The following is a 24,540-nucleotide window of genomic DNA, read 5'->3' as shown; positions in this document are numbered from 1 at the left end:
TTTAAAAAAAAAAGACTTCTTTCTTTTTTTAAATAGAAAACTTAAATTTTAATCATTTATTAACATTCACAGGCTCACAGTTGATTTTGTGTTTTTAGGTCTAGCAGACCCACATAAAAATAAACCACGTAGTAATGCAGTTCATAAAAATAAACATTCAGTCAAAAACAACTACATTCAAACGTGCGCGGGCACTCAGTCAGGCATCGGGTGGAATGGAATCAGAGAGGATCATGGGAGAACCAAGCTGGAGCTCCTGCTGCAGCGATTCCAGGTCGGCCGGCGTCATCCGGTGAACCTCGCTCCAATCGGATAAGAGCGAGGCCGACAGCGGGGCAGAGTCGTAACTGTCGGAGGCGTTTTTAGGTTAAACCTGCTATTTTACCTGAATCCCAATATCCCAAACATTTTTGTGAGTAGCGTTCGGCAAGGATTTGGGAGCTCACCTGTCTCGGTCGCAGTGTTGCAGCTCCGTGAGCGACTGGGTAAGAAGATCGTCCAGGTCGAAGCCCACGCCGTAGCCCGCCCCGCTGCCTTTCGGGGTAACCGAGAACACCGGGGGCAACACGTCCTCAACCTGAGATGGCAGAATACACTCATTAAATTCAACTTTGACCTACTGAGCTGCCTCCCCCCCCCCCCCCCCTCCCCAAGTGAAACACACCTGAGACTTGGAGAGCTGTAGTGTTACTGTGTGGATGTCAGGGGCGATGGCGGGGCCCTGCTCGACCGTATCTGCGAACCCCAAACTGGGATGACCCTGCGAGGGGACCCCTAAAGCCCCGCAGATGGGGTTTGGCACCTGCGGCCTCGATTTGTCCCCGCCGGAGGAACACAGCTTCTCCGCGGGCCCGGCGTTAGCGGCCGAGGGCGTGACGTGATGGTTGAGGTGATTGTGGCCGCCGATTTCCCCGTTGGCGTCGCTGGTGCTAAGTGGGGTCGGGCCTTTGGTCAAAAAAGTCTCCAGCGGGAGCAGCTGCGTCTGCGAGTTGGCTAAGGCTTGACTTTGCGTCGGGAGGAAGTTCTGCTGTGGCGGCGTCCTGTGCGATTTTGCATGTTGTGATGGCCTGCTCTCTAATTGCTGTCCGCTCCAATTACCGAAGCAGTTGAACCCGCACGGGCCGCTGCTCTCGTCGTGAGGTTTGAGCGCGTTGTTCTTAACAAAGCCTCCAGAGACGGCCATCAGGTCCACGCAGCCGCTTACAGCAAGGACAATATCTGCTGGTTTCTTTTGGCTCATTGAAAAGAGTAATTGCTGGTTTTTGCCGGCAGGGTGGAGCAAACCGGACTGACTGGCTCGGACGTGAGAGATTAGCTGCTCGTGAGACTGAAACTTCGTTGTTTCCCTTTCAGGTTTGTTGTTGTTGGGTGATCCTTGAACGTTATCGCCCACAACAGCATTCACATTAAAGTCTTTATTTGTCCCTCCTTCGCAATTAGGCGTGTGCGATTTGTCGCTGCGGCTGTCCATCATCTTTGTCCAGCGCTGCAAGAGACTCTTGTCGTTATCGCTCAGCAGGACCCCGCCCAGCGAGTCCCCGGGCCTTCCCTCTCGTCTCTCTTTCTCCTTCAGTTTCTTCTCCCTCTCCCTGGCTCGTTCCTGCCTCTTCCGCCTTTTCTCCTCACGCTCTCGCTGGCGCTCCTGAGCGGTGACGGGGCGTCGTGAGTCTGGATTGGAAACGGCCGACGATGTTCCTCCTCCTCCTCCTCCAGTGGCCACCTCTGTCCCCAGTGCAGCGACACTTGCATCTGGATAGAAATTGTAAAGTTGTTGATGGTACGCACGTCGTTCCTATTTCAATGTCACAAACTACTATGTGGCCACAAATGTAATATTTTGTGCAAACATTCTACCTGTTTCGTGACAATAAAAAAAAAAACACTTTCAAAGGAAAGGAATAAAAACATACCACCCCTGGCTTTATTTCGGAATAAAGCTGCTTTCAGAGCTGCTTTGGTGTCTTCCGATATCGCCCCGTCTTTCCTGGGCCCCTCTGAGGCACCCTGGGGAGGCTTCTGGTTGGTCGCCAGGGACTGCGAGAGGCTTTGGGACAGCGACTGAGCTTGCGCAGCTGACAGCGACAGAGAAGGCACAGATCTGGGTAAAGTTGTGATGGAGGAAGGAGGCCGCCTTTCCTGCCCTTCGTTGTCCCGCATCGGCTCAGCGTCGTGACTGGACACGGGTGTGGTTAAATCGATGGTCTCCGGCTGGCCGCTGTCCGAGTTGGCGCTGGGCATGTCCACGTCGACCGGGCCGCTTTCGCTTTTCCTGAGGCACGGTAAACTGAGAGCATCTTTGTTACACGTGTCCATTTGATTTGTGAACGTACGGTTCACCTCAGCCGGTACTCGTTCCTGTGTCGACGTCGCCTCTCTTGATTGTGAGGATCTCAGGTTCTGTTCGCCGGGAATGTTTGTGGACTCGCTTAAGCTGGTCGAGGAAACCTGAGCAACACACTGACTGCTTTGCGACGCGGCTCCTCCTCCTCCGCCGCCGCCGCCATTCGCCCTCGCCAAGGGCCTGAACTGAAGCCTCTGACGTGAGCCCTGCTTGTTCCTATGAAAGTCCTGGATCTCCATCAGAATTTCCTCTTTGATCTGCTCCTTGCTCATCGTAAGCTTGTCAAATTCAAAGTCGAACGCCGGCACGCAGATGGGCTCATCGTCGGGATCGTGGTACTTGCCCAGGTACGGGTGCTCCAGTGCTTGAGTCACGCTGATTCGCTCACGTGGGTCAAAGCGAAGCATGGACGCGAGCAGGTCCAAAGCCCCCGGCTCAGCTTGGGGGTAAAGTTTGGCTAAGGGCACAGCAGATTGGGACGGAAGACTCTGAACGTACGAGCGCACCCTGTCGGCTCTAATGGCGCCGATTAGCCCCTTGGGAGGCGTGCCCAACACGAACAAAATCAACTGAAGCTGGTGGACGTAGTGCTTGCCGGGGAAAATCTGCTTTCGCCCCAACATTTCGGCAAAGATGCAGCCCACCGACCACATGTCGATGGCCAAAGTATAGTGATTCAGCGACAGCAGCAGCTCGGGAGCTCGATACCACCGGGTCGCCACATATTCGGTCATGAAGGAGTGCGATTCCTCGGGGTGGGAGCTCAAACCCCTGGCCATGCCGAAGTCGCCGATTTTTAGCTCGCAGTTCTCGTTCACCAGCAAGTTGGAGGGCTTGAGGTCCCGGTGGATGACATTGGCAGAGTGCACGTACTTAAGGCCGCGGAGGAGCTGGTACAGGAAGTAGCGAGTGTGCTCCGGGGTGAGCGCTTGGGCTGAGTGGATGATCTGGTGCAAGTCACTCTCCATGAGGTCCAGCACCACATACCTGCGAGAACAATGAGAAGAATAAGAGGGAGTGAACCGGAGCCATTTCATCTAACACTAGAAAGTGAAAAGTGAAAATTTACAGTGGTTGGAAGTAATAAACTAGAGGCATCTGTACAGTTTTTTTTTTAATCTGATGACTTTTGAAAAGAGATTTCTATACTTTCTACTCATTACTTTCTCAGAATACTAATTATTTTTTTCAGCCTCCGAATGGCGAAATAAGGATGTAAACAGAGTGATTTGAGATCTTGGATCTTGAAGGGTGGGAAAAATTGACCAGGTAACGTTAACAATGAGTTCAGTCGTCATCGGGAGCTAATTTAGCATTTTTTGTTAGCTGGCTCACATCATTAGCAAAGCTATGGAAATGCGTTTTGATGGCATAAGGCCAAGCTAATGCTAGCTAAATGTTTCCACATTTTTAGTACAAGCACTATGAATGGTATACGGTTTATCACTGTTCCAAGTTATGAAAGTTATGACTGTATTTTATTATTTGTATTTAAGTCTTTTTTTTTTCTTTTTCTTTTTTACTTAAGGAGTGGAATCAGTACTTGTAACTTTAACACGCACAAAGGAATGAGCATTGTGTAACGATATCTGTACTTCTACTTAAGTATGAGTACTTTTTGCCACCTCTGCGAATGCACATCCTTTACGCATTTGTGTCGGGATAACAACAGTACATACACAGACTTGAAGGCTGAGTGAGGAAGGTTAGGCTGCAGGATGTCTTTGATGGCGATGATGTTGTCATGCTTGAAGTGCTTGAGAATTTTCAGTTCCCTCAAGGTGCGCTTGGCGTTTGTCACCACTTCAAAGGCATTGGAGATCTTCTTTATCGCCACCTGCTGGCCTGAGGAACATTTAAAAAAAATAATAATAAAGTGAGTATAGGATTGCACACTTTTCTGACAGCACAAATGTCAATGAGCTTGTGGTAAAGTTGAAACCTTGATGATTTTTAATGAGTGAATTTGTAGAGTATACAGGCAAATCACATTTTAGAGTCAAGTTGACTATATGCCAGTGATATAAGTGTTTAAATACACACTGATTAATTACCTCTTGTTTTACAGTAAGCTTCCACTGGGAGTGACAAATAACCTAAAGCAAGCGTGTTTGGCCTCTCATTTGTAGAACTGTGCAAGCCAGAAAGTAGGTAAAGACCTAACTTTTAAAAGTTGGTTGAAGCTATCCTTCTGGTATAAATGAGTTAACTCACTGTACACACAAAATACATTTCAAATCAAATCAGCCCTACCGTTATCTCGTCTCCTGGCAGATGACACGACGCCATAGGCGCCGGTCCCGATGGTCTCAATGACATCGTACTCCTCGCCCACGTCAAACTTCACATCCAACGAGTGCTTTTTAAGCAAAGCCAAGTTTTTGGCAGTTGTGCTGGTATCTGTGCTGCCACTCATCGACTTGACCGCATGCTGGTTGTCGTCGCCTTTTCCGGTCGTCATTCTTTCAGACGCCACGGCCACAGGTTGACAGTTTTGGCCATCCCCATGCTCCTCAGATGACATATCTCTGTGGAAATGAGAGGGATACATTGTGATCAGAGGTCAAATGTGGATTACTGGCATGTTTCATTTGACTTAATTGTTGAGATTCCATATTTCACATCAAGTACATTTGTGAGTACATTGAGACGAGATCATTTCATGATATATACATTATGACATTTTGGTTTGGTGGTGTGCAGTGAGATGTTTGTAAGTGTAAAATGTGTGCCTTATGGGTAACTGCTTTTGAGCAAGTGCCCTTCTTGGCCTCAATAAGCAACTTTGCTCAGTGAAATGACAGACTGATCACGCTGATCGGGTATTCATTGACAGCAGTGGGGGGCGCACCTTCACATACAGCACGCTCTCGAAACTGAAATCCCCGTGCAAGCAAATGAAGTAAAACGACAAATTATTGTCCCAATGTAATGCTTAAGAACAAGCCAAAGATTGAATCGTCCTACAGTGCAGTATCTCCCCATCTCTCATGGCAGGGGCGTAGCCTAGTCAACGTGAAATCATGTAAGTCACTGTTGTTGTTTTTGTTTTTAATAAACATAATCAATCAAAGAGGTGTGTTTAAGCGTCATGGAGCGGTCGTTCACCTTGCGAGCTCGCCCAAACGTCAGTTAATTGACCCTTTTAATCCCTCGGTAACATGTCTGTTGTCTTGTTTTTGTCTGTCGTTTCCTTGTCTTTGTCTTCTTCTTCTGCGTCCCTTCGCGGCGGTCGCCAGCCATCAAGTTGCTCGACCGCCATCTGTCGGACAAAAAAGCACACTCCTGCGCTCAAAGCGACCGCCTTCGCCCTGTTTTGCGACATGGGCGATTTTATGACTTTAAACCACAACAGTACAGCCTGATTTAAAATCGCATCGTTGTCGCTGCAGAAAATCGTTGATAAAGTAAAGGATTGTTTTGTTTTGTTTTCAAAGGATAGCATCACGTCGAAGGCAAAAGTTGTGCGTGTCTGTCCGGTGCTGGGGAGGGGGAAAAAAACTCTCGTGGCATTATGATTGGCTTGTGAGGAGCCAATCAATGCTGTGTGAGCCATGCTACACTCTCCAATAGGAACAGGGAAGGCGGGGTTACCATTCTCATTCGATAGTTTTATTTGACAATTAAATAACAATGGAACTGTAACTAGTTTGGTTTGGGTCAACCACAACAGAAAAGTACAAGTAGCTAAATAATTAAATGTCCAATGGCAGCACTGAACACAAAATTATTATTGAAACCCCCAAATGGCTGTTGATGTGGAATGGACTAAATCTGTAATATGAATTTAAAATATTTTTATTGAACGATTGTTGTATTTGAACGAGTTGTATTTACACTTCATTGTGGACATAACTTGTATCTCACTAGATAAACAGCATTACGCCACTGTTGTCCACTGGTCAGGTCCAAAATCTGGCAAACCAATGAAAGGATGGGCCAGAACCCTTAGAGCCAATCAACAAGCGAAAAGGCGGAGCTTAAACCACAAGAGCCAATCAGCAATCGAATTATGTGGACGGACACATCCCAGCCCACGTTTACAAGAACATCCTTTTCTTCCCTGCTGCTGAAGCAGTGAACGTCGTTTTTGCGTGGATTTAGACATGGCAGCAGCAACAGTAGGCATGCCCAAGTGGGAGAGGACAGTGCGCGTGCTTTTGTGTATCTTTGGTTTGATTTTGTCAGTGTACGCGCTCCACGTGGAATTGTCTCGCGAGCACGACCCCGAGTACAGAGCGATGTGCGATCTGGGAGAGTCTGTCAGCTGCTCCAAAGTTTTCACATCAAGGTGTTGTTTGTTGTTTCTATTGCACTTTGTCGCGTATTACAAGATGGAATGTAGCCGCGGGCCAATGTGAAGTTGAATATGTTGGAGGTTTAACTCAATGGCCTCTTGTGGCCGGAATCCGCCTCCCCTTTTTTTCATTGCCACGTTTTACGGCCCCCACTCTCATGGGGGACATTTCACCTTAATTCAAATCATGCGTGGCACTCTTGTCACCCCCACCAAATATCCATAATTAGGATCTGTATGATTTTTGAAGGGGAAATGCCTTGTTTTTCTCTTTAGGTAGCAGAGCAGTGGACTCCATTGACCCCAATTGTGAAATGCACTTATGATTTGGTAGCTGGTTTGATAGACGTTTATTTTCTTTAATTAACTCTAAATCTGTATATGAATGTTTATGCATTTTATCTACGTGTAAAGCACTGGGTGAGCACTCTGTAAAAAAAAAAAAAAAAAAAAAAAAGTGCAGTCAGCACTTTGCACTCATTGTCCAACAGGCAATATAACAAAATAAAAAATCGAAGACGCATTCCACCATTGCTAGGTAGCTCGCAAGTTATCCATCTAGCTATCTTGCTGTCTTTAGCTCGGTATCTTTTATTTAGCTATGCAATGTAGCTATCTCCATATTCTATACGTAGCTATGACTTCATTTTGTATGCAATATTTTAAAAAGATGTCTATTCATTTATCTTTTTACAGATGGGGACGTGGTTTTGGCTTGGTCCAGTTCTTTGTTGCCCAAGATAGCCCTCTGAACCAGCCTAACAGTATTCTTGGAATCATATTTTACACGCTGCAGCTTGGCCTGGGTTAGTTTGCTTGCCTTCTCCAAATGACAGAGTACAGATATTGTGTGTGGTTTGTAAGCAACGACAAAAAGCGGAAACCGGAATGTTGGTCGGCATTCCAGTTGAATTCATTGTCCGATAGTTTGTATAGAAGTGAATGTTATGCTCTTTTTTTTTTTTACTGTGTTGGCATGCGCTTTTCCAAAAAATATGAACATTTATTTGAGACAATTTTTCCCAAAATGACTTCTTCATGTGTTTTTTTTTTTTTTTTTTTGTATAGGTCTTTCCCTGACCAAAAAGGCCGCTCTGCTCTTGGTGCTCTCCTCCTGGGTATCGGTGGCAGGCTCGTTCTACCTCGCCTCGATTCTGGCTTTTGTCTTGGGAGATTTCTGTATGGTGTGCGTGTCAACATACATCGTCAACTTTGCCTTGCTCTACACCAACCTCAAGCGAAGAAGTGCAATTGAAGGGAAGAAGAAGAAGACAAGATAATAATCATTCCAGACCAGAAAAAAAAAAGTGTTACATTCAACACCTTTCGCTCTCTCTCTCCTGGCTCAAAGTAAGATCTCTGGTGTTACTGCCTTATTTACTCCTGCTGAGACTTTTGAAAGAAAAACAGGATTTATCTCACTTTTTCAGTCATCTGTTTTAAAAACATTTGTGGCCTTTGATTTATACAGTATAATAAAGTTGACGGATGTTATTTTGTTTTGTGTGAATTACGCAATACTCAAACCAATCTTAAAAAAATCACAGCAGAAGATTAAACGAAATGAAAATTACACTTAAACATGGATTCACATTTTTCTTGTGCAACCTAATCTCAGCTGCTGATAGGTGTTTTTGTAATACCGTAAAATACCACAAGATGGCGTCAAAGCCCCGAAGGCAGCATTGGCAACAACGAACGACTCACTTTTAGTAAGGATTGTTTTGAGATTGGAAAAACAACCAACAACATGTCCAATGATCAAAACGAAATGAGAATAATTATAGACTTAAGTGGCACCTTTATTGTGAACCGACCCATATTTGATTCCCCTGTTCATTCACAGGGGAAATTAACTCCCCAATAACCCATACTGATTACACATACTGTTCTAATTGACCCCTTGAGGGCCACCGTACTATAATGTATGTAGTGGGATGTGTTGGAGACAAGTCTGAAATCCAGTGTGTAAAGTACACAATGTACTGCTAGTACACACTGAAATTTAAAGCAGCTCCAATAATTATGAGGGACTTCGCTAAGATGTATCACCAGAATGCACCCTAGCAAGATTTTGTTTGTCGGCTGCACCCACTGACAATACGGTAAAGTCTTGATTATTATTTTTTTTTTAACTGTGATGTTTCTTGTGTCTTTTCTTCTTTTTATTTTTTATTTTTTTACATACTGCTATATTCACCCCAAACAACTTGCACTGTTTGGCCAAACAACAAAATGATGCACAGCAACTAGTACACTACAAGGAAACTACTTTGTACCTCCAAAATGGTCACTTTTCAGGTAACCCAAAAACTGCATTTTTGTTCAACCATTGACGTTGCATCATCATCTTCAAGCTTTGCTTGAAGTGTTAAAACCCATAATGTTTTTTATTGAAAACATCACAAAATATTATAAAAATAAATGGTCAAATTTTAGAAAGTGAAATCACCCATATTCAAATTAGAAGTGTGAACCATTTTTCACATGGAGTCCATTTCAGTTTTTACTCAAAGGGCGCTAATATTTATTGAATGGAGAAAAAAAATATGCAAATAACCAAATATATGTTTTATGTTATGAGCGTTGGTTTGTTAAATGTCTAATATAACTTCTTCTGTGTTGTATTTTGTTTCCAGACTTGCTCGGTGGCGAGCAGGATCAAATGCTCTCATAGCTTCCCCACCACTGTGTGGAAAAAATATGCAAATTCCCCCAAGCGGAAGTTTGGCATTCTTAAGCATACCCTGACTTAGTGAAAAATAACTTGGAGAGGTCTGTCTGCATTTTCTTCTCAGCTACAATATTTTTTCTTAACACAAAACCGGTTACTGCCTCACATGCAATTTGCATATCGCCGTTGTTGCTTTTCACAGTGATGCCGACCATAAGAGGCGGCGAGAAAAAAGAAAAGTTAAAAAGTTAAGACAAAATGTGAACCAGTTCAAACCCTAGCAAAATGTATTTGTATATCATTGCAAGTATTCAATGGTTATTTTATTTGTGTATTTATTTATTTATATATTTATTGAGCTAAAACAGTGGCCTCGACTACACCCTGAAAATAAATCCTCCTCAAATGTAGTTTAGAGTTTTTCCTTCCGATCTTTGTCAACTGTGGGCCTCTTACGCGATTCAAGGCTATACAAGTCATTTTACCATGACTTTAGAGCGCCTCATTGTCACGGCATTGAAAAGCCCCGCAGAAAAAAAAACGATGAAAGAATGTGGAGGGAGAAAAAATAAAAACAAAAGTCCAACTTGATAGCCAACGTGTGGACCGGCGCTCCGTGCTGGTGTGGCTACTTTAGAGTGCCTCATTGTTCGCTGTGAGTGTACGCACATCCACGGAGAGAAGGATGCAAATGTGCAGGTACAATTGTGGCTGTCGAGACTGACATGTCAGCAGATAGTCATCAACTATAATTTTCAAATGGCTTGAAGGATGCACATTCTTTCTTGACAGAAAAAAACTCTGTGAGAAGTCAAATATTTGCAGTATTTACTTCAAGCATTTGGTAATTAAAAGGAAGGTAAGTGATAAAAATGGTGTCATCACAGGGGGGGTTGTGCAATTTGGGAGGGGCTCAGCTCATAGCAGGCGACATGTCTACTGAAGATTACTTGCAGTGAACCAAACAAGATTTGAGCATTTTCACAATGACGTGGAGGGAATGGCTCAACGTCATGGCTCTGGTCAGCTTTTTAACTGCAAGTAAGTCACACTGAAATTCTGGATTTGTGCATGTTATTATACTCATACACTATAATATATATATTTTTAAAACAGCTTTTATTGTATTATGAGTTCTATAAATTCATTTTTAGTAGTGCTGTCAAAGTTAAAACTTTAACTCCGCTTATCTCCAGAGTTAAAGCTTTAAAACCAGCTTTTTAAACTCAGAGTTAATGTTTTAAAGCTTTAACTTTGAAAACACAATTTTTTAGTTCTCTCTCTCTCTTTCTCTCTCTCTCTCTCTCTCTATATATATATATATATAATGAAATATTTGGTATTAAATAATTTCGTTGTATGCTCAAGTACATGGAAAGTGTTTCTCACTGTTAAGAGGTTTTACAAAACATTTTGTTGTGTAATTTATTGTGGTTTATTCTGGATATTATTCTTGACAAAAGAATATAGCTACTGTTGTGGTTTCAAATTTCTGTATTTTTTTATACGGTATAATGTGTTTTGTTTAATGTTTACAAAATGTTTTTAATCATCCAAATATAGATTTGAAAAAAAAATGGTGGAAAGGCTTAACTGTGGTTGAATGGTTTAATACGTTTAATATTTTTGCTGAAAATGAAGGCACTAATTGTAGTGTGTGTTTTAGTAAACGTCAATTAACGTTTTTGGTGGCATTCATTTGTATTTTTGTATACGTCATTAAAGGTCAAGTCCAAAGTTGGTGGTGATTTTGTCCCCAACCCCCCTCCTGTATTTTTCCATCTTGTTTTGCCATAAGAGGGATGTTTCTGGACGGCAATCACAAAGCAGGGGGGGCGTGAACGTTGAGCTAGATTGTGTTAAGTCATGGGAGGAGTCAGTTTTGAATTTGTTGAAACAGAAACGGTCAAAACTTTGGACTATACCTTTAAACGGTTTTTGGCGGTAATTAATGTCAACCGACCAATTTTGAACAAAAAATGATTTCCACGTGTGTATGTTTCCCCAGAGTCACATGCTCAACTGGATGGTAAGTTCAGATTCTAAATCTAAAGATTTGTCTGAATGAATCAACATTCTCCTCATGAATTTATCATAACCTCTTTTTTTCCGTAGCGTGTGGTAGACCGCCACTGAACACGAAGGTAGTTGGGGGTGGAGATGCTCGCGAAGGAAGTTGGCCCTGGCAGGCGAGTTTGCAGAGTTTGGGCATCCATGTTTGTGCTGGGTCCCTCGTCAACAAAGAATGGGTATTGTCTGCCGCCCACTGTTTCTCCGGGTAGGTCATCCTACAAGACGACATATTCTTCTATTTTCGCCATCTAACACTTGGCAATTTCTTTTGCAGCACAAGCACCTCTGGGTGGGAAATTTCTCTCGGCCGTCAGAACTTGCAAGGAAACAACCCAAATGAAGTGATCCGAACTGTTGACACCATCGTTTTGCATCCCGACTTCGACATGTTCAGCTTTGACAATGACATCGCTCTGCTCAGACTCGCCTCACCGGTTACATTCACAGACTACGTAAGACCCGTGTGTCTGGCTGCCAATAGCAGTGTGTTCAATAATGGTACTGACAGTTGGGTCATTGGTTGGGCAACAGTCCAGGAAGCAGGTGAGGAAGTGAACTTTCAATAACACTGAGGATTTCTTGAATAAAATGGTTCTACCTAATATGCTGCCATTGTGTTGTTTAGTGCCCCTCCCGTTCCCTGGAACGTTACAAGAAGTGGAAGTCCCAGTTTTGGGAAACAGACAGTGTAGCTGCCTAATCGGATCGGGTTTAGTCACAGACAATATGATCTGTGCGGGTTTTCTAGATGGAGGGAAAGACGCTTGTCAGGTTGGTTACTTATCCTTTCCTACTTGATTTTGTTTAAAGTAAAAAACGATTGCACTAAAAATTCCTCTTTACCTCCTCAGGGGGACGCAGGAGGTCCAATGGTGAGCGAGCAGGATTCTCTCTGGATCCAGTCTGGAATCATCAGTTTTGGATTTGGCTGTTCTCAAACCAAAAATCCGGGGGTTTATGTACGAGTGTCCCGCTACCAATCCTGGATCAACTCCCACATCAGCTCTAATCAACCAGGTTTTGTGCACTTCAACTCCAGTGGGTTGGATGCTGATAGCAACTACATTTGTACTGGTCTACCTCCTTCTGCTAAAGAAGGTCTGGCTACAACCACAGATCCGGTGCCCATCCTGTCAAGTGCTGAATGTGCGTCGCAATCAACCGTAGCATTGTCCAAATACATTACATTGCCATGATGAGACTCGGAGTTTTAATAATGAGACGGCATGTTTTCAGTGTGTGGTATACCGTCGCGGAAGCACAAGATAGTTGGAGGAGATGTTGTTTCAGAAGGAAGTTGGCCTTGGCAAGCTAGCGTGCAGAGTTTTGGTAGCCATGTTTGTGGTGGCACTCTCATCAACGAAGAGTGGGTACTGTCTTCTGCCCATTGTTTCACCAGGTGGGTCACCAAACCTGAAAACATACATGCACATGTCTTCTCATTTGACCATCTCATCTTTTGCGTTCTCTCCATAGCACAAGCACTCTTGGTTGGTCAGTGTCTCTTGGTCGAAGGAACCTGGAGGGCATCGAACCAAATGAAGTGACCAAGACTATTGACGCAATCATTTTGCATCCATTCTTTGACAGTTTAAATTTTGAGAATGACATTGCGTTGCTCAGACTCTCCTCTGTGGTCGAGTTCAACGCCTACGTCAGACCTGTGTGCCTAGCGGCCAATAGCAGCGTGTTTAACAATGGTACCGATAGCTGGGTCACCGGTTGGGGATCGATCCAGCAAGGCGGTAAGGGAGTAGCATAATACATTCCTAATATAAAGAAATCATAATTATATTTGTTGAATGTACCTCAGATATTTTCACTGTGCCTTTTAGCGCCCCTCCCCTCCCCCAAAACGTTACAACAAGTGGAAGTCCCAGTTGTGGGAAACAGTCAATGTAACTGCGCAATTGGAGTGGGTTTAGTCACAGATAATATGATCTGTGCTGGTTTTCTAGAAGGAGGGAAAGATGCTTGTCAGGTAGACTACTTTTCATATCCAACTTGGTTTTTAAATGTTAAATGATGTTTTAACGGACACTTTCCTTCCACACCCTCAGGGAGATTCAGGAAGTCCAATGGTGAGTGAGCAGGACTCCATCTGGATCCAGTCTGGAATTGTCAGTTATGGATATGGCTGTGCTCGGGCAAATAATCCAGGGGTTTATACAAGAGTGTCCCACTACCAGTCCTGGATCAACTCCCACATTACCTCCGATAAGCCAGGCTTTGTGCAGTTCAACTCCAGTGGGCCTGATGCTGATAGCAACTACACTTGCCCTCTACGTGCTGATCTGCCCAGTGCTGAATGTGGGGTTCACTATTATCTCGGTGCTTAGAACAGGGGTGGGCAAAAATCGGCCCTCGAGGGCCGGAGTCCTGCAGGTTTTGGAGGTTTCCCTCTTCCAACACAAGCTGATTCCAATCAACAGGATCGTTTTCAGGCTTATGCAGAGCTTGCTGATGAGCTGATAATATATCAGCTGTGTTGGAGAAGGGAAACATCCAAAACCCGTAGGACTCTGGCCATCGAGGACCGAGTTTGCCCATCCCTGGCATAGAACATACATTGCATGTAGATTTATATGGCTAGAACACAAGTTTTGTTGTTGTGCTTTCGTCACTGATTTTCAGAAGGTGGCCTATTTTGTTGTACCAACACTTTGATAGTATTCACGTTTGGAAGTATTCAAGTTATTAAAATGTAAATTCACAAAAACACCGTTTTGTACAGAGCTCAACTGTTCTCCTCGCAGAGGTGGCAAATCCAGGTCCAGAATGTAATAACCCTGCCACAGTTTGGCTTTAGCCACAGGTGCTTCTACTCAACGCGTAAACGAGCTCCCGGGGAACTAGCTAGGGAGCTAGCTAGCTAGCTAGCACCTGGGGCTAAAGACAAACTCTGGCAGCGTTTTTACATTCTGGACATATATTTGCCACCCTTGTCTCCTTGGTGGAAACAGTTTTTCTCTTGTGTAAAAGATGCTTGTCATCACTGTGGCATTACTTGTGCCCAATTCAACTTTTTCCTAGTCAATGTGTAACTACGTCCTTGGATTCTAATGGTGAAATCATTTTGCAGTGTGTGGCAACCCAACACTGAACACAAAGATTGTTGGGGGTGTAGATGCTCTAGAAGGAACTTGGCCCTGGCAGGCTAGTCTACAGTTTTTTGGTATCCATGTTTGTGGTGGTTCACTCATAAACAAAGAGTGGGTGATGTCTGCTGCCCACTGCTTCTCCAGGTGTGTAATCCTAGCATGAATCCATATACTATAAATGTCTTCTGCTTTGACCTGCTAGCCTTTTGTCATTGTCTCTATAGTACAAATACTTTTGGATGGGAGATTTCTCTTGGTCGTCAGAACCTGCATGGAAACAACCCAAATGAAGTGACCAAAACTGTCAACAGAATCATTTTGCATTCAGGCTTCAACATTTTCAGTTTGGACAATGACATCGCTCTGCTCAGACTCTCCACACCAGTCACGTTCACAGACTACATAAGACCTGTGTGTCTGGTAGCCAGTAGCAGTATGTTCAACACTGGTACTGATAGCTGGGTCACTGGTTGGGGAACAGTCCAGGAAGGAGGTGAGGCACTGAACCTCACGTAAAATAGTTTTCCTTCATAAATCGTTGGAATAAAATGAGAATATACCTGATACAGTGCCAATGTCTTGTTTAGTGCCCCTCCCCTTCCCTGCACCGCTACAAGAAGTGAATGTCCCAGTTGTGGGGAATAGACAATGTAACTGTCTAATCGGAGTGGGTATAGTCACAGACAATATGATTTGTGCTGGTTTTCTAGAAGGAGAAAAGGACGCTTGTCAGGTAGACTACGTCTCCTACTTTCTTTTTCTTTCTTTCTTTCTTCTTTTTTTTGAAAGAAAAATATGTTTTGACAGACAATTCCGCTTTACATCCTTAGGGGGACTCAGGAGGTCCAATGGTGAGCAAGCAGGGTCCTATTTGGATCCAATCTGGAATTGTTAGTTTTGGATTTGGCTGTGCTCGACCAAATAATCCGGGTGTTTATGCAAGAGTGGCCAGCTATCAGTCCTGGATCAACTCCCACATCAGCTCTGATAAGCCAGGCTTTGTACAGTTCAACTCATTTGGGCCAGATGCTGATAGTATCTACACTTGTCCTGGTCTGCCTCTTCCTGTTACTGAAGGTCCAGCTACAATCACAGATCCGGTGCCCAGCACGTCAAGTGCTGTGTGTGGCATCACACCACTAAGCACAAAGATTGTTGGGGGTGTCGATGCTCAAGAAGGAAGTTGGCCCTGGCAGGCTAGTCTGCAGTATCTGGGTGCCCATGTTTGTGGTGGTTCTCTCATAAACAGTGAGTGGGTGATGTCTGCTGCCCAGTGCTTCTCCAGGTGGGTCACTTAAATATGAAGACGAATACAATTCTTCTGCTTTGACCATCTAACATGGCATTGGCATTCTATCTGTAGCACAAGTCCCCTTGGATGGTCGGTGTCTCTTGGTCTTCAGAGCCTACAGGGAAACCATTCCAACAAAATGTCCAGAAATGTCACCACAATCATTTTACATTCAGGCTTCAACATTTTCAGCTTGGACAATGACATAGCTCTGCTAAGACTCTCTTCGCCAGTCACGTTCACAGACTACATCAGACCTGTGTGTCTTGCATCCAGTAACAGTGTGTTCAACAATGGTACTGAGAGCTGGGTCACTGGTTGGGGAACAATCCAGGAAGGAGGTGAGGCCCTTTTCTAGTAATAGGACATACTTTCCCAACAATATTGTTGTATTGCACAGTCATTTATGGAACATACCTGATACACGGACATTGTGTTATTTAGTGTCCCTCCCATTCCCTGGAACACTACAAGAAGTGGAAGTCCCGGTTTTGGGAAACAGGCAGTGTAACTGCCTGAATGGAGTAGGTTTAGTAACGGACAATATGATGTGTGCTGGTTTTCTAGAAGGAGGGAAAGACTCTTGTCTGGTACAGTACTTTTTTCTTCTTTGTGATTAAGTGTTGAATTAAGTTTTGACAGAAAGTTCATCTTCATATCCCCAGGGTGACTCAGGAGGTCCAATGGTGAGTAAGCAGGATTCCGTCTGGATCCAGTCTGGAATCATCAGTTTTGGATATGGCTGTGCTCAGCCTAATCTGCCCGGAGTCTACTCCAGAGTGTCCCGCTACCAGTCCTGGATCAACTCCTATACCACTTCTGATAAGCCAGGCTTTGTGCAGTTCAACTCCAGTGGGCCTGATGCTGATCGCAACTACACTTGTCCTGATCCGCCTCCTCCTGTTACTGAAGAACCAGCTACAACCGAAGATTCAGTGGCCAGCATGTCAAGTGCTGAATGTGTGTGACTATCATCACTTCAGTGTCAAAATACAAAGCATGTATATTCCTATGACAAGAATGGGAGTTTACTGCACTTTTATACTTCATGGTCTTTTGAAAACCAGTATTCTATATCCCTTTTGGTATGGTTCAGCTGTCAGAAGTGTAAGCTGGCAAAAAAGTGGTGCAAGAAACTCACAAAAATTGGGTATTCTCAGGGATTAATTGGACTGATTGCTGTTGTTAGAAAGACTTTTGAGTACTTGAATATATTTGTTTGCAATTACTATTGTAAAACAATGACAAAAGTCTAATATTTTCTGGGTTACGCACTGGATTATAATGCGATGGCATCTTTGCAGTGTGTGGAACGCCATCACAGAAAAACAGGATAGCTCGAGGTGATGTTGCTTCAGAGGGCAGTTGGCCCTGGCAAGCTAGTCTTCAGAGATTTGGTAGCCATGTTTGTGGTGGTTCTCTCATAACCAGAGAGTGGGTCATGTCTGCTGCCCACTGCTTCAACAGGTGGGTCACCCTAAAATAAAAATACATTTCTTCTGTTTTGACTATCTAACCATTGGCATTCTCTCAAAAGCACAAGTACCATTGGGTGGTCTGTTTTTCTTGGTCGTCAGAACTTTGAGGACGTAGACCCAAACGAGGTTACCAGGACTGTTGCCGCAATAATTTTGCACCCGTTCTTCGACACTTTAATTTTCGACAATGACATTGCTCTGCTCAGACTCTCCTCTGCAGTCATGTTCACAGACTACATCAGACCTGTGTGCCTGGCAACAAATAGCAGTGTGTTCAACAATGGTACTAACAGCTGGGTCACTGGTTGGGGATCAGTCCAGGAAGAAGGTTAGTAACTACTTGGGTAATAATGTAACGTTCCGAAAAAATAAACATCACAACAATCATTGTTGAATTGATATTCTTTTACTGTACCTTTTAGTGCTCCTCCCCTTGCCTAAACTACGACAAGTGGAAGTCCCAATTCTGGGAAACAGACAGTGTAACTGCTTGAATAGCACAAGTTTGATTACAGATAATATGATATGTGCCGGTTTTCTAGAAGAAGGAAAAGACACTTGTCAGGTAGCGGACTTCACCTTTCCGAATTGGTTTTCATGTTTTGACAGTTCTACACTACATTCACAGGGTGACTTAGGAGGTCCTCTGGTGAGCCATCAGAATTCTGTATGGATCCAATCTGGAATTATTAGATTTGGCTTTGACTGTGCTCAGCCGAATCAGCCTGGAGTCTACATCAGAGTGTCACACTACCAGTCCTGGATCAGCTCCCACATCAGCTCTGATAGGCCAGGCTTTGTGCAGTTCAACTCCAGTGGGCCTGATGCTGATCGCAACTACACTTGTCCTGATCCGCCTCCTCCTGTTACTGAAGAACCAGCTACAACCGAAGATCCAGTGGCCAGCATGTCAAGTGCTGAATGTGTGTAACTATCATCACTTCAGTGTCAAAATACAAAGCATGTATATTCCTATGACAAGAATGGGAGGTTACTGCACTTTTATACTTCATGGTATTTTGAAAACCAGTATTCTATATCCCTTTTGGTATGGTTCAGCTGTCAGAAGTGTAAGCTGGCAAAAAAGTGGTGCAAGAAACTCACAAAAATTGGGTATTCTCAGGGATTAATTGGACTGATTGCTGTTGTTAGAAAGACTTTTGAGTACTTGAATATATTTGTTTGCAATTACTATTGTAAAACAATGACAAAAGTCTAATATTTTCTGGGTTACGCACTGGATTATAATGCGATGGCATCTTTGCAGTGTGTGGAACGCCATCACAGAAAAACAGGATGGCTCGAGGTGATGTTGCTTCAGAGGGCAGTTGGCCCTGGCAGGCTAGTCTACAGGTTTTTGGTAGCCATATTTGTAGTGGTTCACTCATAAACAGAGAGTGGGCCCTCGAGGACCGAGTTTGCCCATCCCTGGCATAGAACATACATTGCATGTAGATTTATATGACTAGAACACAAGGTTTGTTGTTGTGCTTTCGTCACTGATTTTCAGAAGGTGGCTTATTTTGTTGTACCAACACTTTGGTAGTATTCACGTTTGGAAGTATTCAAGTTATTAAAATGTAAATTCACAAAAACACCGTTTTGTACAGAGCTCAACTGTTCTCCTCGCAGAGGTGGCAAATCCAGGTCCAGAATGTAATAACCCTGCCACAGTTTGGCTTTAGCCACAGGTGCTTCTACTCAACGCGTAAACGAGCTCCCGGGGAACTAGCTAGGGAGCTAGCTACCTAGCTAGCACCTGGGGCTAAAGACAAACTCTGGCAGCTTTTTTACATTCTGGACATATATTTGCCACCCTTGTCTCCTTGGTGGAAACAGTTTTTCTCTTGTGTAAAAGATGCTTGAGTTTGACATCACTGTGGCATTACTTGTGCCCAATTCAACTTTTTCCTAGTCAATGTGTAACTACGTCCTTAGATTCTAATGGTGATATCATTTTGCAGTGTGTGGCAACCCAACAGTGAACATAAAGATTGTTGGGGGTGTAGATGCTCTAGAAGGAACTTGGCCCTGGCAGGCTAGTCTACAGATTTTTGGTGTCCATGTTTGTGGTGGTTCACTCATAAACAAAGAGTGGGTGATGTCTGCTGCCCACTGCTTCTCCAGGTGTGTAATCCTAGCATGAATGCATATACTATACATTTCTTCTGCTTTGACCTGCTAACCTTTTGTCATTGTCACTATAGTACAAATACTTTTGGATGGGAGATTTCTCTTGGTCGTCAGAACCTGGATGGAAACAACACAAATGAAGTGACCAAAACTGTCAACAGAATCATTTTGCATTCACGCTTCAACATTTTCAGTTTCGACAATGACATCGCTCTGCTCAGACTCTCCACACCAGTCACGTTCACAGACTACATAAGACCTGTGTGTCTGGTAGCCAGTAGCAGTATGTTCAACACTGGTACTGATAGCTGGGTCACTGGTTGGGGAACAGTCCAGGAAGGAGGTGAGGCACTGAACCTCACGTAAAATAGTTTTCCTTCATAAATCGTTGGAATAAAATGAGAATATACCTGATACAGTGCCAATGTCTTGTTTAGTGCCCCTCCCCTTCCCTGCACCGCTACAAGAAGTGAATGTCCCAGTTGTGGGGAATAGACAATGTAACTGTCTAATCGGAGTGGGTATAGTCACAGACAATATGATTTGTGCTGGTTTTCTAGAAGGAGGAAAGGACGCTTGTCAGGTAGACTACGTCTCCTACTTTCTTTTTCTTTCTTTCTTTCTTCTTTTTTTTGAAAGAAAAATATGTTTTGACAGACAATTCCGCTTTACATCCTTAGGGGGACTCAGGAGGTCCAATGGTGAGCAAGCAGGGTCCTATTTGGATTCAATCTGGAATTGTTAGTTTTGGATTTGGCTGTGCTCGACCAAATAATCCGGGTGTTTATGCAAGAGTGGCCAGCTATCAGTCCTGGATCAACTCCCACATCAGCTCTGATAAACCAGGCTTTGTACAGTTCAACTCATTTGGGCCAAATGCTGATAGCAACTACACTTGTCCTGGTCTGCCTCTTCCTGTTACTGAAGGTCCAGCTACAACTGAAGATCCGGAGCCCAGCTTGTCAAGTGCTGTGTGTGGCATCACACCACTAAACACAAAGATTGTTGGGGGTGTCGATGCTCAAGAAGGAAGTTGGCCCTGGCAGGCTAGTCTGCAGTATCTGGGTGCCCATGTTTGTGGTGGTTCTCTCATAAACAGTGAGTGGGTGATGTCTGCTGCCCACTGCTTCTCCAGGTGGGTCACTCAAATATGAAGACGAATACAATTCTTCTGCTTTGACCATCTAACATGGCATTGGCATTCTATCTGTAGCACAAGTCCCCTTGGATGGTCGGTGTCTCTTGGTCTTCAGAGCCTACAGGGAAACCATTCCAACAAAATGTCCAGAAATGTCACCACAATCATTTTACATCCAGGCTTCAACATTTTCAGCTTGGACAATGACATAGCTCTGCTAAGACTCTCTTCGCCAGTCACGTTCACAGACTACATCAGACCTGTGTGTCTTGCATCCAGTAACAGTGTGTTCAACAATGGTACTGAGAGCTGGGTCACTGGTTGGGGAACAATCCAGGAAGGAGGTGAGGCCCTTTTCTAGTAATAGAACATACTTTCCCAACAATATTGTTGTATTGCACAGTCATTTATGGAACATACCTGATACACGGACATTGTGTTATTTAGTGTCCCTCCCATTCCCTGGAACACTACAAGAAGTGGAAGTCCCGGTTTTGGGAAACAGGCAGTGTAACTGCCTGAATGGAGTAGGTTTAGTAACGGACAATATGATGTGTGCTGGTTTTCTAGAAGGAGGGAAAGACTTTTGTCTGGTAGAGTACTTTTTTCTTCTTTGTGATTAAGTGTTGAATTAAGTTTTGACAGAAAGTTAATCTTCATATCCCCAGGGTGACTCAGGAGGTCCAATGGTGAGTAAGCAGGATTCCGTCTGGATCCAGTCTGGAATCATCAGTTTTGGATTTGGCTGTGCTCTGCCTAATCTGCCCGGAGTCTACTCCAGAGTGTCCCGCTACCAGTCCTGGATCAACTCCTATACCACTTCTGATAAACCTGGCTTTGTGCAGTTCAACTCCAGTGGGCCTGATGCTGATCGCAACTACACTTGTCCTGATCTGCCTCCTCCTGTTACTGAAGAACCAGCTACAACCGAAGAACCAGCTACAACCGAAGATCCAGCTACAACCGAAGAACCAGCTACAACCGAAGATCCAGCTACAACCGAAGAACCAGCTACAACCGAAGATCCAGCTACAACCGAAGATCCAGCTACAATCGAAGATCCAGCTACAACCGAAGATCCAGCTACAACCGAAGATCCAGTGGCCAGCATGTCAAGTGCTGAATGTGTGTGACTATCATCACTTCAGTGTCAAAATACAAAGCATGTATATTCCTATGACAAGAATGGGAGTTTACTGCACTTTTATACTTCATGGTATTTTGAAAACCAGTATTCTATATCCCTTTTGGTATGGTTCAGCTGTCAGAAGTGTAAGCTGGCAAAAAAGTGGTGCAAGAAACTCACAAAAATTGGGTATTCTCAGGGATTAATTGGACTGATTGCTGTTGTTAGAAAGACTTTTGAGTACTTGAATATATTTGTTTGTAATTACTATTGTAAAACAATGACAAAAGTCTAATATTTTCTGGGTTACGCACTGGATTATAATGCGATGGCATCTTTGCAGTGTGTGGAACGCCATCACAGAAAAACAGGATGGCTCGAGGTGATGTTGCTTCAGAGGGCAGTTGGCCCTGGCAGGCTAGTCTACAGGTTTTTGGTAGCCATATTTGTAGTGGTTCACTCATAAACAGAGAGTGGGTGATGTCTGCTGCCCAATGCTTTGTCAGGTGGGTAACCCAAACGTAAAACATACCGTATGCATTTTTTCTGCTTCGACAAATTAACGTTCGGCATTCTCTCTGTAGCACAAGTACCTTTGGATGGTCGATTTCTCTTGGCCGTCAGAACCTGCAGGGTGACAACCCAAACGAAATGTCCAGAACTGTTGATACAATCATCCGACATCCAAACTTCAACCATTCCAGCCATGACAATAACGTCGCTCTTCTTCGACTCTCCTCACCAGTCACATTCACAGACTACATCAGACCTGTGTGTCTGGCATCTAACAACAGTGTGTTCAACAATGGTACTGATAGCTGGGTCACTGGTTGGGGAACAATCCAGGAAGGAGGTGGGTTAACGAATCTTAAAATTGAGTTTTCTTTAACGAAACAGACCCAAAATGTGGGTTGCCTGATAACAGTGCCACTGTCTTTTTTTTTTTTTTAGTGCCTATCCCTTTCCCTGGAACGTTACAAGAAGTAGAAATCCCGGTTCTGGGAAACAGACAGTGTAGCTGTCTAACTGGAGCAGGCTTAGTCACAGACAATATGATCTGTGCTGGTTTTCTAAATGGAGGAAAAGACACTTGTCTGGTAGACTACTTATCCTTTCCTACTTGTTTCTTTTTTAAGGTTAAAATATTTTGCTGACAGGCACTTTCCACACCCCCAGGGAGATTCAGGAAGTCCAATGGTCAGTCAGCAGGATTTGAAATGGATCCAGTCTGGAATTGCCCATTTTGGATTTGGCTGTTCTCAGCCAATTAATCCAGGGGTTTATGTAAGAGTGTCCCTCTACCAGTCTTGGATCAACTCCCACATCACTTCTGATACACCAGGCTTTGTACAGTTCAACTCCAGTGGGCCTGATGCTGATAGCAACTACACTTGTCCTGACGCTCCTGTTACTGAAGGACTAGCTACAACTGAAGATCCAGTGCCCACCCTGTCAAGTGCTGAATGTGCGTCACTATCACCACTGCTTTGGCACAACATATATTCCTATAAAAAGAACAGTGGTTGTAATTGATTGTTGTCTTGTTATTTTGTGTGTGTCATCAGTTTGGCATTACCAGTTCCAACATTTTCTAGACAATGTGTAACTGCCTTGGATTCTAATGAGGTATCATTTTTGCAGCGTGTGGCAGCCCACTTCTCAACATGAACATTGTAAGTGGTGAAGATGCTCAAGTTGGAAGTTGGCCCTGGCAGGCTAGTCTACAGGTTTTTGGTACCCATATTTGTGGTGGTTCACTCATAAACAGAGAGTGGGTGATGTCTGCTGCCCAATGCTTCGTCAGGTGGGTAACCCAAACGTAAAACATACCGTATGCATTTTTTCTGCTTCGACAAATTAACGTTCGGCATTCTCTCTGTAGCACAAGTACCTTTGAATGGTCGATTTCTCTTGGCCGTCAGAACCTGCAGGGTGACAACCCAAACGAAGTATCCAGAACTGTTGATACAATCATCCTACATCCAAACTTCAACCATTCCAGCCATGACAATAACGTCGCTCTTCTTCGACTCTCCTCACCAGTCACATTCACAGACTACATCAGACCTGTGTGTCTGGCATCTAACAACAGTGTGTTCAACAATGGTACTGATAGCTGGGTCACTGGTTGGGGACCAGCCCAGGAAGGAGGTGAGACACTTCATTGGTAGTAAAGTAATATTTTCCCAATAACCTTTATTGAATGTTGAATATATATACTGCGACTGTACCTTTTCAGAGGCCGTCCCTTTTCCTAAAACACTGCAAGAATTGGAAGTCTCAGTTCTTGGAAACAGACGGTGTAATTGCATGAATGGAAATGGCCCAGTCACAGACAATATGATTTGTGCTGGGGTTCCAAAAGGAGGGAAAGACTTTTGTCAGGTAGACTAATAATTGCCATTCCCTTTTGGTTTTTGAATTTATTTTGCACTTTTTTAAAGTAACACAATTCCTCTCAACATCCTCAGGTGGACTCAGGAGGTCCAATGGTAAGCAAGCAGGATTCCAAATGGATCCAATCTGGAATTGTTAGTTCTGGATGCACACTGCATAATCAGACGGGAGTTTATGCAAGAGTGTCTCGTTACCAGTCCTGGATCAACTCCCACATTAGCTCTGATAAACCGGGCTTTGTACAGTTCATCTCCAGAGGAATGGATGCTGATAGCAACTACACTTGCCCTTTACCTCCCCCCGAAGTTACTCCTGAGCCAGAACCCACCTCCACAACTACAAGTACCTACACAACTACCTCCTCAGCAGGCGCTCCAGGTTCCTATCGATCATCGTTCCTTTCCTTCTTTGTGGCTTCGACCTCTCTCTACCTGGTGTGCATGTATCACGGAGAAGCTTGTAAGTTTTTATTGCTGCTCTTATAATACAAT

General features: G+C 44.0%; 3 protein-coding genes across 3 annotated transcripts; 2 read left to right on the top strand and 1 right to left on the bottom strand.

Annotated features, from left to right (window-relative positions):
• Nucleotides 1-41: 41 nt before the first annotated feature.
• Nucleotides 42-5,796, bottom strand: mapk7 (mitogen-activated protein kinase 7). The gene is made up of 7 exons (XM_086064163.1): nt 5,450-5,796; nt 4,595-4,869; nt 4,021-4,186; nt 1,911-3,328; nt 665-1,749; nt 447-577; nt 42-347 (listed from the first exon to the last, which is right to left on the bottom strand). Exons 2-7 carry the CDS (start codon nt 4,863-4,865, stop codon nt 200-202), a joined length of 3,219 nt encoding a protein of 1,072 aa, XP_085920289.1. The 5' UTR covers nt 4,866-4,869; nt 5,450-5,796; the 3' UTR covers nt 42-199.
• A 574-nt stretch (nt 5,797-6,370) lies between these two features.
• Nucleotides 6,371-8,132, top strand: vkorc1 (vitamin K epoxide reductase complex, subunit 1). Its single transcript, XM_086064190.1, has 3 exons — nt 6,371-6,632; nt 7,335-7,444; nt 7,707-8,132. Exons 1-3 carry the CDS (start codon nt 6,448-6,450, stop codon nt 7,916-7,918), a joined length of 507 nt encoding a protein of 168 aa, XP_085920316.1. The 5' UTR covers nt 6,371-6,447; the 3' UTR covers nt 7,919-8,132.
• A 2,166-nt stretch (nt 8,133-10,298) lies between these two features.
• LOC147156587 (uncharacterized) lies at nt 10,299-24,534 on the top strand. The gene is made up of 37 exons (XM_086065176.1): nt 10,299-10,353; nt 11,321-11,341; nt 11,428-11,590; nt 11,660-11,928; nt 12,011-12,156; nt 12,237-12,531; nt 12,622-12,784; nt 12,862-13,130; nt 13,221-13,366; nt 13,446-13,695; nt 14,468-14,630; nt 14,711-14,979; nt 15,074-15,219; nt 15,317-15,771; nt 15,850-16,118; nt 16,222-16,367; nt 16,443-16,737; nt 17,082-17,244; nt 17,315-17,583; nt 17,678-17,820; nt 17,884-18,178; nt 19,220-19,382; nt 19,463-19,731; nt 19,826-19,971; nt 20,069-20,523; nt 20,602-20,870; nt 20,974-21,119; nt 21,195-21,454; nt 21,620-21,651; nt 21,996-22,158; nt 22,237-22,505; nt 22,604-22,749; nt 22,829-23,117; nt 23,294-23,456; nt 23,535-23,803; nt 23,892-24,037; nt 24,124-24,534. Exons 1-37 carry the CDS (start codon nt 10,299-10,301, stop codon nt 24,532-24,534), a joined length of 7,986 nt encoding a protein of 2,661 aa, XP_085921302.1.
• Nucleotides 24,535-24,540: the final 6 nt, after the last annotated feature.

The sequence above is a fragment of the Leptonotus elevatus genome, chromosome 20 (assembly GCF_054856555.1).
Source record: "Leptonotus elevatus isolate MCC_2025b chromosome 20, RoL_Lele_1.0, whole genome shotgun sequence".
NCBI lineage: Eukaryota > Metazoa > Chordata > Actinopteri > Syngnathiformes > Syngnathidae > Leptonotus > Leptonotus elevatus.
This window is presented reverse-complemented; position numbering and strand designations above follow the sequence as displayed.